This window comes from Lynx rufus, unplaced genomic scaffold (assembly GCF_022079265.1).
Source record: "Lynx rufus isolate CCGP_SWC_20201006 ecotype Redwood Valley unplaced genomic scaffold, mLynRuf1.p SCAF_7, whole genome shotgun sequence".
Lineage (NCBI taxonomy): Eukaryota > Metazoa > Chordata > Mammalia > Carnivora > Felidae > Lynx > Lynx rufus.
The window spans coordinates 121,012,985-121,029,745 of record NW_025814889.1 but is presented as its reverse complement, the minus strand read 5'-3'; the positions used below and the strand labels follow the sequence as shown (position 1 = coordinate 121,029,745).

The 16,761-nt window shown below is 38.4% G+C and overlaps 1 protein-coding gene across 5 annotated transcripts in view; it reads right to left on the bottom strand.

Annotated features, from left to right (window-relative positions):
* The window catches only part of NR1H4 (nuclear receptor subfamily 1 group H member 4), a 56,983-nt gene that overhangs the window by 28,610 nt on the left and 11,612 nt on the right, over positions 1-16,761 (bottom strand). For all 5 annotated transcript variants that reach the window (XM_047066846.1, XM_047066847.1, XM_047066848.1 and 2 more), the window contains exon 2: positions 11,471-11,836. In XM_047066846.1, the coding sequence (XP_046922802.1) occupies positions 11,471-11,836 (366 nt within the window). The remainder of the gene's footprint in view (positions 1-11,470; positions 11,837-16,761) is intronic.

Genomic DNA, 16,761 nt, shown 5'->3' with positions numbered 1-16,761 from the left:
AGTCTTTACCATGCAGAAAGAGAGAAACCATTAGAGGATTTTGGAAGAAGAGAGTGTGACCTAACCTCCATGTTGGGAAGAATCCTTGGTGCAAGGTGAAGAAAAGTGGACCAGTCCAGAGGTTATTAGTGCCTGAACTGGCTGGAGGGTGAGAAAAGAGAAGAGGAAAGGGAGGAACTCATGACTTGGTAACTAACTCAACATAAAAACAGAAGCAGAAGGAAAAGTTAGAGATAGCAAGGTTAAAAAAAAGTCATAGACTTGCTTGTGAAATTGTCAGCTGGTGTAACTTTCAGTAGGAAAGATCTTACCATTTTCCTAAATGTCAAATCCAACCACACAAAGTCTAAAAAAAGATTTTGTGCTTCAGATCAACATTGATATTGGGAGTGCAAATACCAAAGCATGTATTTTAAAAGAGACTCTAGGCAAGGGAAGGAAGGAAGGAAGGAAGGAAGGAAGGAAGGAAGGAAGGAAGGAAGGAAAAATGTATTTCCTGGTACCAAATCATTGAGCTCAATGACCGTATTAGTCGACCTGAGTCAGTCTTCCACAAATATTCAGCCCTTCCCAGGAATGATTCAATTTAAAACCACCATAGATACTGATAGCTCAATAGTTAACAGAAATAAACCTCCTTATTCCAAGATGAATCAAAGGAACAGTGCTAGGACAATTCTGCAGGTTTTTTTTTAACTCTGGTATTAACTGAGAAAGAAATCATTATCATCTCAATAGCTGAATTAATTAGCTTTCACTCTTAGGTGGCAACACAATACTATCATTATATCACTTAAATATGGGTACATATACTGTATTTATACTTATGCAAATCATCCATACACATACCTCTGCCTCTATCTTGTGCATATTTAACAATGCCCAGGAAAGTCATTTGAAAATGAATGGAAAGGAAATTCACTGAGGAACAGAGGCTTCCTGGTAATGAAAGATGAGTAGACAGACCTGGCATTGTCATCTGAGGAATGTGTAGTGCTGGGGGATTCCTGGAGAATGTCTATAGGATAGTAAAATGGATCCCTCAAATATGCATAATATTGCACATTCTGCTTCTCTGCTTCTTTATACAGATATAACTCACATACCATAGCCTATTCACAACTCCTATATACATATGTGTAAGTGTGCACACATATGTGCACACAGTGCACATGTACACATCAGACTCTAGTGACTGACAGTAGCTACCCATTACTTTGAAATCAATAAAATATTGGCTGTTTAAAACTTTCAGGGTTCCCACACTTTTTACACAGCAACAAATGCACAGAGCTGAATAACTAGTGATCTCTACATCCAATATGGCTTAAATAGAGTCAGGCTTTAGGTCTATCTCAGCACACTGTAGAATAACAAGGACTCCTCCACCCTCTTATATAGAACTTACTTTGTATCAGGCACTGTTCTAAACACTTTGCTTATGGTGATTCATTTACTATTCATAACAATCCTATGAAATAGATTCTATTATTATCTCTCTCTCATAACTAAGGAGACTGCGTTACAGAGAGATGAAGCACTTGCTCAAGGTTCTACAGATAATAAACGGTGGAACTTACCTGATAGGTTCAGTTCCAAACTCTGTGTTCTTAACCCCTCTACATTAGGCTGTCTTTCTAGTAAGGAGTTCATATTGCTAAAAATGGTCTTTAGACATTAATCTCCCCCAATCCCACACCAAGTGTTAAGTGCTCCATGGTTTCTTCTCTATATCCAAAACTGTTCAAAACACCCTATTCTCCCTCCTCCAACCCAGGTGTCTTTTCCACCACAGATTCATTATTAGGAAACTATGCAATGGCCACAAACTAGAGAGGAGGGAGCCGATATAAAAAGGTAAGCTTTGGTCTCCATCACACAATTTCTTAAAGATCTCAGCGCTTCTCCTTGAGCTGCTTGCTGAAATTTTTAGAACTTGATAATAGACTCCTGATCACCTAGTAGGAGCTGTTTCAGACTATTATTTTTGAAAAAGCAACCCTCACACTTCTGAAATGAAATTGATGAAAATTACTATTTTTTAAGCTTTCTTTTAATTCATTAGTTAACATACAGTGTTATATTAGTTTCAGGTGTAGAATACAATGAGTCAACACTTCTATACATCACCCAGTGCTCAGCATGACAGGTGCACTCCCTAATCTCCATCACCTATTTCACCCATCCCCCACTCCCTCCCTTCTGATAACCTTCAGTTTGTTCTCAATAATTAAGAGTGTTTCTTGGTTTCTTTTTCCCTTTGATCATTTGTTTTTGTTTCTTAAATTCCACATATGAATGAAATCATATGGCATTTGTCTTTCTTTGACTTATTTCACTTAGAATTATACTCTCTAGCTTCATCCACATTGTTGTAAATGACAAGGTTTCATTATTTTTTATGGCCAAATAATATTCCATCGTGTATATATACATATATATATATATATATATATACACCACATCTTCTTTATCCATTCACCTATTGATGGACAATACATGGGCTGCTTCCCTATCTTGGCTTTTGTAAATAATGCTACTATAAACACAGGGGTGCATGTATCCCTTTGAATTAATGTTTTTTTTTTTATTTTTTTGAGTAAATACCTAGTAGTGTGATTACTGGAACATAGCGTAGTTCTATTTCTAACTTAAAAAAATTTTTTTTAATGTTCACTTATTTTTGAGAGAGAGACAGAAAGTGAGCAGGGGAGGAGCAGAGAGAGAGGGAGACTCAGCATCTGAAGCAGGTTCCAGGCTCTGAGCTGTCAGCACAGAGCCTGACACGGGGCTTGAACCCACAAACTGTGAGATCGTGACCTGAGCCAAAGACAGATGCTTAACTGACTGAGCCACCCAGGTGCCCCTATTTTTAGCTTTCTGAGGAATCTCCACACTGTTTTCTATGGTGGCTTCACAAGGTTGCATTCCCACCAACAGTCCAAGAGGTTCCGTTTTCTCCACATCCTTTCCAACACCAGTTGTTTCTTGTGATGAAAATTATTGACTAGTTAATGCTAATAGTAATTTTAAGTTTTTCCCCCTTTAATCTGTTGGGGAGCCACACACAGGCAAAAAAAATTCATCTGACTTTTCCAACACTTACTTTTACCAACTACAATCCCTACTGACTTTTTTTCTTAAATAAATTTTTTAAAGGACTGACTTTGAATTACTTGGGGAAGTTGCCTAACATCCTTTCAAAGTAGTCAAATCTACAAACAACTTAGTAGCCAAAGGACATGCGTCAAACTTCTATACTCCCTTCAGTCAAAAATACCACAAAGTAAGAAAAGTTCATGAAACAGCAGTCTCTAAGAGTTAGAGTACAAATCCCTCAGTGTATAAAAAATGTTGATGAATCTCTGAAAGCTAGGAAACAGAGTAAATTTATGAATAAACATTGCCCAAGACAGGTGAAGAATGTAGGATTAGGAGTAATGGAGGAAACTCCAAGTTCAGATACAAGATGCTCATGGCCTATAAGCATTCAGAAGGAGTCCTGTACTAAGCCAGGAGTTAGCTAACCACAACATGAAGGGAAAATTCCACCCCTTGCTTATTTCTGCATGTGCTGCAACCTAAGAATGGCTTTTACATGATTAGTGGTTGGAGAAAAGAAAAGTATTTTGTGGTATGTAAAATTTTTGACAAATTTTAGTGTTCATAAATAAAGTTTTATTGGAACACAGCCAAGCTCATTCATTTATATGCATGTCTGCTTTCACATTACAATGACAGTCAAATAATTGTGACAGAGACCTTAGTACCCATGAAGCCTAAAATATTGACTATCCGGCCCTTTACAAAAAGTTTGTCATCCATCTAAGCCATGGATGGTAGTAGTATTTGCATGCAGTCTCAAGCAATGATATAAACCAGAGTGGGAGGGCGATGCTCAGGAGGAATGGCCTAGAAGACAAGGACTGAAACATTCTATCCAACACACATCTTATCCTCCCTCCAGATTGCTAAAAGCAGGCTGCACAAACACAAACAGCTTCCTCAGAGGGGTGAACAGGGAATCTCAGAGACTCCTTAATGATATGACTGTCCTTTCTAAAGTCATTTGAGAAGTGCCTTTGTGGGAGTTTGCCTGGGAGGCAACTCTTGAGTCTATTCCTCCTTTCACCTTAACCTATTAATAGAAGGTACAGGGTCAAAGTGTAAGACACTGCAAGGCAAGCTTCCACAAAGGCCCTTCTTAAATTATATATTTTAATGCTCTTGTATATCACAATTAGAAATGAAGACACTTAGATGCTTCATTCTTCATTTTTTAAAAGTGATATGACTAGTGATTGTCACTTCTATGTGTGCAAGGGGCTAACAACCCTACTTAGTTACTCAGAGGATGGTCTATTTTGGGGTGCCTGGGTGGCTCAGTCAGTTGGGCATCTGACTTCGGCTCAGGTCATGGCTTTCACAGCTTGTGGGTTCGAGCCCACGTTGGGCTCTGTGCTGACAGCTCGGAGCCTGGAGCCTACTTTGGATTCTGTAGGATTCTGCTCCTCCCCCACTCACTCTCTGTCTCTCTCTCTCAAAAAGAAATAAACATTTTTTTAAAAAGAGGATGGTCTATTTTGTACACAAGTGAGTGTTGTTCAATGATTCATAGTTGTGAGTGCTTTGGGAAAGTATATTGGTGGAGAACACCAGGAGACCATTCTGTCAAATGACCAATGGGTTTAGATTCACCATCATCTAAACCCTTTGTTGGTTTTCTCTTTGTTGGTGTGTTTTTTCCTTAAACACAGAACCAACTTTTGAAACACTCATTTTCCTTGCATATGCTTTAGTGTTGAATGTCTTCAGAAAGTCACTGACAAAAGGATACAAGGAAGGACAGCACAGAGGGCAAAGTATAGCTCAGGAGTCCTGGAGATTTGACTACCCATTCTACCCCAATCTTTTATAGCTGTGAGGCCTGGAAAAGTCTCTGAGTGTTGGTATCTTTATTTGCAAAAAGGAAATGATAATACCATCTATTGGAGCCATTATAAAGATAAATGAAATAAACAGTCTATAACAGAATGCCATAACAGAAACAAAGTCATTATGTTCCCCAATTTGTTTGAGCCCATTAATGTATATTTTTTCAATAATTTTAGCAATGTTAATATGAAAGGATAATTTATTGAGTGATTCCCAAGTATGCTTTGTTCTTGCTCCTGTTGTTTTTTGGAGTCTGTTTTTTTGTTTTTTGGTTTTTTTTGTTTTGTTTTTGCTGCTTTGATTCCTCTCTCTCTCTCTTTTTGCTTTTCTTTCCCATCTCAGGAGGAGAAAAGATAGGTAGCTATCTTTCTACATTTACTTAATAAAACAAAAGGTAAAGCCCCTCTCTAAAAAAAGAGATAACTGTCACATAGAGTTTTTTTCAACCCCTCATTGAAAGGGTTATACTTGATCATCTCAAAGATGATAGAGGTGGAGGTAAGCGCTTTTACTGGGAAAATGAAGGGGGGGGTAACAATGCTCTGCGTTAGCTTGCTTTTCCGTCTTTAAGAGCCATATAGACTCCAAGGTAGGCAAACTCCAGGAGTTGAAGTCTTATGCCAGCTAGAGGGTTTTTTTAGTCCTACTTTCATATTTACATATTGCTTATGTATTTAGTTTAAACATTTTTCCTTGTTTAAATGTAATTTTTGTCTTAGGTTTGTCTTGCATCATTGCTATATATTTATTTGAAATTTCCATTTTTGCCCACTGGAAATCATCATATTACTATTTAAGGATGTTCTTTTTGATACTATTTCATTGCTTTTATATTTTTTAATCTTTTTTTTCTTTCTTACTGTTTTCTCTTTTTGTCTATTTTACATAAACTGTTTCCTTGCTTTGCTTTAAAATGGTGATGAAGAGAACTGGAATTTTGTCTGTTTTGTTCACCATTGCATCTCCTATGCTTAGAATAGTGCCTGGCAGGGGCGCCTGGATGCTCAGTCAGGTAAGTGTCCGACTTCTGCTCAGGTCATGATCTCACGGTTCGTGGATTCGAGCCCCACATCATGCTCTGTGTTGACAGCTCAGAGCCTGGACCCTGCTTTGGGTTCTGTGTCTCCCTCTCTCTGCTCCTCCCCCACTCACTCTCTGTCTCTCTCTCTCTCTCCCAAAAATAAATAAACATTAAAAAAAATTAAAAAAGAATAGTGCCTGGCCTATGGTTGCTGAATAAAGAATTGAATTAATGAATTCAAACTCTCAGGAGCTGGGGACTTAACTAATTAATTAATAGGAGGAGAGATAGTTTTGAAGATAGTGTATGATCAAAATTTGGGAGGCCAGATGAATAGAATAACAATAATAAAATAGTAAGAATTCACCAATAAAGCAGCAATAACTAAGGCTTACTGAGCACTCAAGTGTGCCAGGTACTGAGCTAGATATTTCAAAAACAATGTCTCATTTTTTTTTTCTTCACAACTCAATGATAATAGTAATAAGAGTGGACATTTACAGAGGGTTCACCATAGGCAAGTACTATGTTAATTGCTTTACACACATTATCTTCTTCAATCTTCCCACCAGCCTCTAGGTGCCTACCTCAAAGGGATGTCCCAAAGATTAAATGAGTTAGTACATGCAAAGCCTCCAGATAAAGCCTGCACATAATAATCATTTAATATATCTTATCTATGAGCAGCATCACCATCATCCTCCTCTCAAGGTCTTCCTCCTCCTCCTCCTCTTTATTATTATCCTCATTTTATAAGTGAGAAGTCTGAAGCCCAGACATATTCAGTAACTTGGAACAGCTGGGAAGAGAATCAGCCATGGGGGAAGCGTCGGATGATATCCAGGTCATCTGCTGTCAGAATCCCACTCTTGTGATTTTTTAAAAAGTTTTATTTATTTATTTTGAGAGAGAGCGAGAGTGGGGGAGAGGCAGAGAGAGAATCCCAGGCAGGCTCCATGCTGTCAGCACAGAGCCTGACCCAGGACTCAAACTCATGAACCATGAGATCATGGCCTGAGCCGAAATCAAGAGTCAGATGCTCAACCGACTGAGCCGCCCAGGTGATTTTTAGAACACTTATTACAAAAGGCTTCCAACACAGTAAAATAGCATAAGCCCCACCCCCTTGCATCACATTCTAGTTTGACCTATAGAGTTCATTAGGGTTATTATCAGATCTCATAAAATCAGACCCCAAAGTCAAATAGGATTTCAGGAGGTTTGTGTGTGAATCAGGGCACCTCAGCCCTGACCCATAAACAAAGTGCCCACTGGAAACACTCTGCATCTATTCTACATACCATAATAGTTTCTGTAACTATCGAGTCTTTTCTACAACTTCAGAACTAAGTCAGAATGTATTCGAAAGGACAACAGGTTACCCATTTACTCATAAAATGCCTTTTAAGAATTCTTTCAATCTCTCATTGATAGATGCAAACTCCTGGCCTGGAGATGAATGTGACTGACAGTGACCTATTTAAAAATGCGGTCATTTGAAATTTCCAGTCAGATGCAGATCAGTTTTGTTAGTTGAGGCTTGAAGTTTGAATCAAAATTCATCCCCAGACATTAGCACATTTTTGTATGTTCCACTGATAACTGGGGGAAAAGAAAGCTCTTGATTTAATCTAGTGCTGAGCAAATGGCAGTTATTGTCAATGCGTTATACTTGTGTTCTTGCAATTATACTTTTAAAAATGTATTGCAATGACTCTCATTGATGCCATAAATATCTACAATAAAACATACATTAAAATTAAAATATTTCTAACAGAAACAGATATAGAGACCAATGAAATCAGGATGTTAACCATGATCTTTGCTTTGTTTTTAAGTTTTTAAAATTTTTCTCGTGTGTGTTTGTGTGTGTGTGTGTGTGTGTGTGAGTATCACAAGTCTGACAGGTCTGCAGTGAAGTCTTAAAGGAAGAGAGCTCCCAGGATCTTTAAAATATAAAAATCTGGGGTGTCTGGGTAGCTTACTCACTTAAATATCTGACTTTTGATTTCAGCTCAGGTCATGATCTCACAATTCCATGAGTTCGAGTACATCAGCCTCTGTGTGGGACTCGGGCACAATGCCTGCTTGGGATTCTGTCTCCCTCTCTCTCTGCCCCTCCCCTGCTCTCCCTCTCTCTCTCTCAAAAATAAATAAACTTTAAAAAATCTTATAAAATATAAAAATTTAACTGAATTCTACAAAGACCCTGTTAAATTGATATTATCATTCTTTGCAGATTGGAGGCTCAGAGAAGCAAAATAGTCCATAAACTAAGGATTGGCTAGCTGGATATCCACTGTACCTACTTCTAATCTATCTTACATTCTCTATCATAAAGGCAAGAAATTGGACACAATCTTTCCCAGACTCCCTTGCAGCTAACATTGTGCATATGATTTAAGCTCTTCCAGACAGATGCCCTTATAAGACTGTTGTTTCTGCTGGCAAGTAGGATTGTGGAATTGTGCAGCAATATTGGGTTCCAGCTGCTAGCTTAGAGGATGTTGAAAAGCAAGACACAGGGCCTTCATCATGCACATGTACAGATTTAGCTGGCACGCCATGTCTCTAGAGCCAGTGATTATGGTGGAGGCAGCTTCCTGGTCCCAAGATGGCAGCTAAGGTGGTGTCTTTCTGGAACCAACAGTTCTGTGTTAGCTTCCTGTTTCCCCATCTTGTTGACTATAGCAATGGCCCAGGCAGGCCAGTTCTGCAGTGTGTGCACTAAGCATCCTCTTGGAGACTCAGCATAGAACCTGCTCCTCTGCCCTTCCAACTTCTTCTGCATTCATTCCTTACTGCTTGAAGTTTTGGTTTCTGTTTTATTTCACTGAACTCTGACCGATATATTAAGTAACTTGCATACTCAGCCAAGAATTACAGAGTCTAGATTCAATGCATGCCTGTGAACCCCCAAAGTTCACACATTCCCTTTGATGGAAAGTTAAAGAGTAAAATTCACTTTGTATCTTGTAAGCACAGACATGCAAGGGGTGCCAGGTGAGGGGACTGGGTTGGCCAAGCTGTTAGGCCTTCCTGGCATAGGCTCCTGCTTCTTCCCCTTGTACTCTACCCTATGCTGTGAACCTCCTACCTATCCACTAAGCCAGGATCATTTTCATTTGTTTCCTCAGGAGAACATATACAGAGCACAAAGGAGCTCATTATTGGTTTTTAGTCACCACAATCTGAGCCTTCAGATCCTAGACACTAAATTTCCCCAAGTTGGGAAGGGTAAATAAAGAAAGAGGAAGTTAAAAAAAAAGAGTCAAGACATATATTAGATACGTGAAAAGCCCTGAGTTCTGTCCTTCCCCTCTTCACGCCCAGACTGCATCCTGGGATGCTTGTATTGAAAGATTATAGAAACTCCATGTCATTCAGGAGTTCTAGAACAGAAAAATTCTTGCACCCTTCCCGGGAGACAGCCCGGAGAGGCACTGGGTGTTGCCTGCACACAGGGTGGCAGGGGAGCAGATGAAATGGCTTCATGTTTTCTCTGAGCAGCCAGGTCTTCCAGCACGACACTGCAGGAGCATCGGGAACCCACCCCACCTGAGTTGCAGGACAGCAGGCAGGCCAGATAGGAAGGAGGAATGTACTCAAGACCCCAGGATGGAGCCTCAGAGACCTTTCCCACTGGTCACCGCAGACCAGCTAGAACAACACCCAGCAGATGCTGGACTGTGTTAACAACACTGGAGACCAGAGTCCCACCTGCAGTGCCCAATCCCTCCCTGACCCTGGATAATCACAGAATTTAGACAAAACCCGAGAAATGTGAGAGTTTTTTTGGTGGGGGTGAGGGTGAGCAGAATAATCCTAAATTAAATGAAATAAAGGCTCCACGAGGGCTTGAAACTGAATTCAACCCAGCTACACAAAATGAGTTTATGTTTCCTGTATACATGCCCTGACTCTTGTGCTCTCTCACTATATAGCTTCTAGTTAATAGGCTGATACTCACCCTCAAGAGTCATTGGTCCAGAACAAGGTCAGCAAACTACAGGTAGGCCTATGAGCCAAATTCGGCATGCTGCCTGTTTTTTTTTTTTAATTTCCTTACCTATTTTTGTAAGTTAAATAAAGCCATGGCTATGCCCCTTCTTTATGTGGCCGTGTTTGCAGAGTTGAGTAATCGCAAGAGAGACCGCTAAAATATTTACTCTCTCTTTACAGAAAAAAAATTGCGTACCCTAATGTAGCACACGGGCTCATCCTGGCCCCATCTCATCTCCTCCCTTGCACTCTGGTCCTTTTGCTCGTACCACTGGGGCAAAGTCTCAAGTCAAAATCAATGAAAAAGCTCTGCTTTTTTTTTTTTTGCTCTTAAAAATTATATCTACATCCAGCTCCAGCTTTTCCTTCCTGAACTTGCCCAAGGACAAGTTCTCTTTTGACCACTTTTCTGTCCCCTTCTGTCCTATGACCCTGTACTTTCCTGGTAGCCCCCCCCCCCATCTCTGGCTTTCTTCTATACCCTTTAGGGGATTCTCTTCCCCTGCCTGCTTTTAAAGTCAGTGTTTTTTAGGGTTGTCCTAGGCACGCTGGTTTCACTCCAGTTACCCTGGATGCCCCAGATTCTTCTCAGGAGGACCAGGTTTCTCTAAGTGCTCATCTGTAAGGAGTTGAGCCGACCCAGGTTACTGACTTCAGGAGTCTATTTCCTTGGCCTAGACAATACCAATACTTTGGCCACTGAATTAGTCAATACTAGCCTTGACCAAATAGCTCAAAGAGTAGAATGATCATTTAGTAGGCAAGGATTAAAAGACATGGTAGCCAAGTGGTTAATAGCAAATGCTCTGGAGTTAGATTCATAAGCTATACTTTTGAAGCTCCACCTCTAATTAGCTGTGAAGCCTTGAGTAAGTTGATTAACTTCTTGTGCTGCACTTTCTTCATCTGTAAAATGGGAATGAGCATGAGAACTAATAAGTTTACTACTGAGGTATAACAAATACATTATATAATAAAGTATTATTCTCCTTGATCTTAATTTTAAGAAAAGGAAAAGAAAACAACCTAAGGCACCGGGTGGCTTGGTCAGTTAAGTGTCCGACTTCAGCTCAGGTCATGATCTCATGATTCGTGGGTTCGAGCCCCACATGGGGCTCTGTGCTGACAGCTCAGAGACTGGAGCCTGCTTTGGATTCTGTGTCTCCCTCTCTCTCTGCCCCTCCCCCACTCACACTCTGTCTCTCTCTCTTTTTCTCTCAAAAATAAACATTAAAAAAATTAAAATAAAAAATAACAACCTCCCACCCCTATAAAACCCACAATCCATAAATTCTTTTTAACCATGTGTAAGGTTATAAATAGGAAATAGTTTGTTTATATATAAGCTAAATGCTCTAAAAAGGCTTTTCCTAGAAATCTGTAACAGGTAGGAGCAGAGGAGGAGAAAATGGGAACTTATCTGGGAAAAGGGAAGAATCCAGTCTGAGATATCTCAACAACCAATACAGTAAAACTTGAACAAGGAGAAAATGACCAACCAAAGAAGCTTACCTTTGCACCCCTCACAGGTCAGCGCATTATAATGGTATCCAGATGCTCTGTCTCCACAAACAACACATAATTCATCCCCTTTTATTCTCCCCGTTGTTGTACCCATTCGAGCCTTTTTTGTTACAGGAATCTCTGCTACCTCAATCTCTCCCTGGTAAAGAGTCTCAGCTGGCATTCGCCTGAGTTCATATATTCCAGGAGAATACCACTCTTCAGGCTGCTGGGGGTAGAAACCCAGGTTGGAATAATAGGACGATGAGGAAATCTGTGGTTGAACTTGGGGAAATGGAACATTGTTGTATTGTGAGTATGGTTCCACTTCTAGATTCTGTCCCAAAGGACCTGCTGCTTGTTCTGTTAGTACACCTGAACAAGAGTAACAAAACTGGAATTAAGAAGAGACAAAAATTTAACTATATAAATATTAACAACTTTTTTTACAGCCCAAAAACACCGTAAAAAGGATTTAATGACAAATTACAAGCTCAGAACAATATCCACAACATAAAAGACAGACAGAAGACTCATATCATTAATATGTAAAGAGCACTTGAAACCAATAAGAAAAATTCAACAGCCTCATGGAAAGAAAGGATAGAGGATATGAATGGACTGCCTGTTTTTAGAAATACAAAGTGTTTTTATAAGCATACAAAAATGCATTCACCCTTACCAATAATTAAATTTAAATTTAAATTTAAATTTAAATAATTCTCGGATAATTTCAGATGTGTGATGCTTTAAAGCATGATAGTAAATACTTTTCTCTTCCTCCCTTTGGACTTCCCTTGGTTAGTCCAATATATAAACTGCAATATAAAATATGATCATGTTCATCCTCAAATGAGTAAAGGTTAAAAATGCTCGACAGAACACATTCTTAGAAAAGCAAACGTTCTTGGAGGGTAATTTTTTAATATCTTTCAGCATCTAAAACTCTAATACTCTTTTAACCCAGCAATTAGACTGCAAGGAATTTTTTATTTTATTATTTCATTTCATTCATTTCATTTCATTTCATTGAGGGAGAAAGCATGCAAGTGGGGGAGAGGACCAGAGAGAGAGAGAGAATCTTAAGCAGGGGCTTAAGATGCGGGGCTTGATCCCACAACCCTGGAATTATGACCTAAGCTGAAATCAAGAGTCAGATGCTCAGCTGACTGAACCACCCAGGCACCCCAAGGAAATTTATTTTAGAGACAGGTTTGCATCTGTGTGAAATGTTTCTGTAAAGATGTCCATTTGCAGGAACATCTGTAAGAACTATAATCAGAAACAATTTAAATAGCCACCAATAGGAGTCTGGTTTAATGAATTACACGATGTGATGCACTGAAATACTATGTAAATATGAAACAATGATTTAGATCTATATGTATTGATAAAGAAAGGTTTCTGTGATGTGCTACTATTTGAAAAAATTAAGCTGCAGAATAATGCATAGATTTATGTGGGTATTGAAAAAATAATGTGTGTGGTGTATGTGTGTGTGTACAAGGCAGATTTCTGTATGATACAAAAGAAACTGGATGATGGGGACTGGAAAGTGAGATTGTTGACTTGTTCTTTGGGATAGGAGATTGCATAGTATTTATACTGTTTGTACTTTTGCCAAATATATTTGTATTTTAATCATTATTTTAAAAAAAGGAGGGGCTTTAAAAAAAAAAGAAAAGAAAACAATGCAGTGCCTGGAATTGAGTATGGTTCAAATACCAGTCCTGTTACTTACTTTCTGTGTGCATGTTGACAATTTATTTAATGTCTTTAAGGATCAAATTTCTCTTCATAAAATAGGGAATAATACCTATCTCATTAGTTTGATGTAAGAATTAAACAAGATAATGCAGGCCAAGCACTTTGCTAAATGTTGGGCACACAAGGAGTGCCTGATAAGTTATAGTTGCCATTAAATTATTATTAATAATAATCATTATTCCTACCACCATTATTACAAAATGAGACTTTTATCTATAAAACCTCTAGGTATTAGAAAACTATCAGGTTGTGAAAATGCTTCTATTTCCTAGAAGCATAAACTATGACTCTTTAGAAAATAAAAACATTTAAACTATGCAAAGCACTAAAAAATTTAATAAACATAAATAAGATATGAGAGTGTACAGATGTGTCTGATTCTTCAAAGCATAGTCAGGCAATCCTAGACTGAAATTCCAACTCCATCTCCTATGAAGAGCGGGACTCTCAGGCACTGATGAACCCCAGTTTTGATAGCAGCAAGCCTGAGATGAAAATATCTCTATCAAGAGTTTTGCTGAGGAATGAATGACATAATACAGATTCACAGTTCTTCACCTGAAACTCTTGCTGTCATATGTGTTTTGGAATTCAGAATTGTTTGTGTTTTGGAACAGAATATAGTGCTATTTTTCCCAGCGTGGTCTGGGACAGAACTCAGAATCAAACACAACACTCTTTTCCAGAGTGAAATGTACACATATTCATACTAAGGAATAAAAAAATGCCATAAATATCCTCACATCCGTTCAGGTCAGGTTTTGCCACCAAAGAAGTTTGTGTCAAACTTTGGATAAAACGTTTGGTTTTTAGAGCATTTGGAATTTAAAATTGTCGGTTAGGGACTGTGGATCTATGTATCTATACATGTGGAATATTTTGTGCGGTGCTCAAAAAATGGTTGTAGATGTGTTATTATTACTGCTACAACCACTACTGTCAGAAAACTCTTAGAGCCTCCCTCCTAATGCCAGGCACTTGTGTATTTTCATCTCTCTGTCACAAAATCTTAGGAGGTGAGTAACATCATTATCCTTATTTACAAATGAGTAGCCTGGGGCACAAAGAAGTTAGGCAACTTTACTCCTACCTACCCGAATAGCTAAGATTTGAACTTTGGTAGTCTGACTTCAAAGCATCACTTGTCTCGGATAATTTCAGATGTGTGATGCTTTAAAGCATGATAGTGAACAGTTTCTCTTCTTCCCTTTGGACTTCCCTTGGTTAGTCCCTTCAATGCCTCTGCTTGCAAGTAAGCTGCAACCAGGTGTGCAAGGCTCTGCATGATCCTACCTCTTATTTTCCAGCCATTTATCATGTTTTGACTTCTCTATTCCTTGAATGTATTGCTGCTTCCAGACTCAGGACCTCCCTTCTCCTCACCCCTACCCTTTCCCCCCGCCCCCCCACCCCCACACAACTCTTTCCTGAGCCTGGAAACTTCTGCAACACAGCCATCTGCTCACAGAGCTTCATCTCACTATTCTCCACTTATCTCTAAATTTCTTTTTCAGTATAAGCTTCTCTTGGGAAGTCTTCCCTGACTTTCTGCTCCTGGGCATCCTGAATCTAGTTACATGGTACTTACCTATCCTCTCTGGGCTGCCCTTTGCTCATCTGTAAAGAAAAGACTTCATGTTGGATGACCTTATAGTTCTTTATATCTAAAATCTCCATAAGTATATGACTAATAGCCTATAGGCATAAGAATTCAGGGATCTTCTACAATGGCAGTGGGGAATATATGCATAACAAAAGTTTGTTAAAAAGAATGCTTTCTGCATTGACTCAGAAAAAGATTGCTGAAGCACAAAGTATACACTATCTGGGCAAAAATTAACTTCCTGTCTTTTATGCCTGACTTCTCCATATAAAACTAGCATTGAATCAGTATATCTGACAGACAAAAAGTTTCGGCAGTGGTGCTTTGTCTTATTACCACAAAATGGAAGAATATGAAAATATGATATTATCACAGCAAAAAGAAAAGATAAAATATAAGCAAAATCCTGATCTATTTCATAACCAAATATGACTAAAATTTGTAGAATGAATAGGTTTGAAAAGAACTGAGAAGCATTAAAAGCATTAGTTTCACTTACACTTATTCCTAGATTTTGTCCTCCAACTGATCTTACCCCAAGTCAATTACCTGTCCCCAGCCCCAGCCCCTCTCTTCCTGTAGGTCCAGCAAGGTTGAGCAATTTGCCTGAGGTCAAACAACCAATTAATGATAGAATCTGGATTTTACAAAATCCAAGGAAATGTGTAGTTTTTTTTCTCCTCAAGTGACAATTGCAAGATCTCTGAGCACTGTTTCAATAAAACTAATATTCTTGTAATCAATAGACACAATATACTCCCAAGTAAAGTCAGAACATGGAATCAGTGTCAAATGTCTTTGGAATCATTTCAAGTAAAATGGAAAGTTTTCACAAAGACATTGATAATATTACACGAAAACAATGAAATGTAATATGAGAACAGCACATAATATTATTAAATAATGTTTCTATTCTCAAAGCACATCTACTTCTAGTATTTCAGTGTCCCCACCAAATCTTGACAGAAGAGAAACAATCAGTATGCAGGCAACTTATAATAAAAAACCCAGCGTGGTCAACATAACCCAAAATAGTGAGATTAGAACAGCTTCCATCATGAACTCACTGACAGGCTTCAAACAACTGCCTAACATTTTTCTTTTTCATTTTTTTCTGGGACTATTAACACCCAACCTTGCTATCTCATAGGTAATCCTGAATATAAAATAAGGTAGTTGAGAAAATGTTTTGATATGTTGAATGCCATAAAAAGACATGTTTGCTTCTAAAAGAACCTAGCAAAATCCTGATTTTAATGATAGTTGACTGATAGTTAATTAGTAATTATTAACACTTAGTCTGTTTTAATAACATAAGTTATAGGATACTTCTTTCATTTATAAATATATACTGAACACTTGTTATTTGACAGGAACTGTGCTAGACCCTGAGGATACAACAGTGAACAAGATAGAGATAATACAGACACAAAAGGCCCATCCCTTCTCTGTGCATGTGTTTGTGTGTGGAGAGATGTCAAGGGACAAAAACAAGTAAATGAATACCAGAACTTTGTGATAGGACTTTTCACATCAGATGTGGAAGGGGCAGAGAGGTAAGTCAACTTTAAAATATGCTTTCTAAAAAGGTGCATTTATTTCTACTTTAATACAATTTAAAGGGAATATATATGTATGTGTGTGTGTACTATACATACATACATACATATATATGTATTTGTATGTACATGTATATGCGTATATATATATATATATGTACATATGTATGTATATAACACATATATTTGGATTTATCAGTGCTTTTCTGGAATCAGTCTAACAAGGAGAGGGACAATTTGGATTCCTTTATGACAGGGAATGTTCCCTGAGAGTTTAGAAAGAGCTTTTAAATGGCAACACATGAATAGACATCAGGGGAGTCTGAGATCCCCTGCAAAAGGAAAGCAAAACTCTTTTGGGTAGAGTCTTT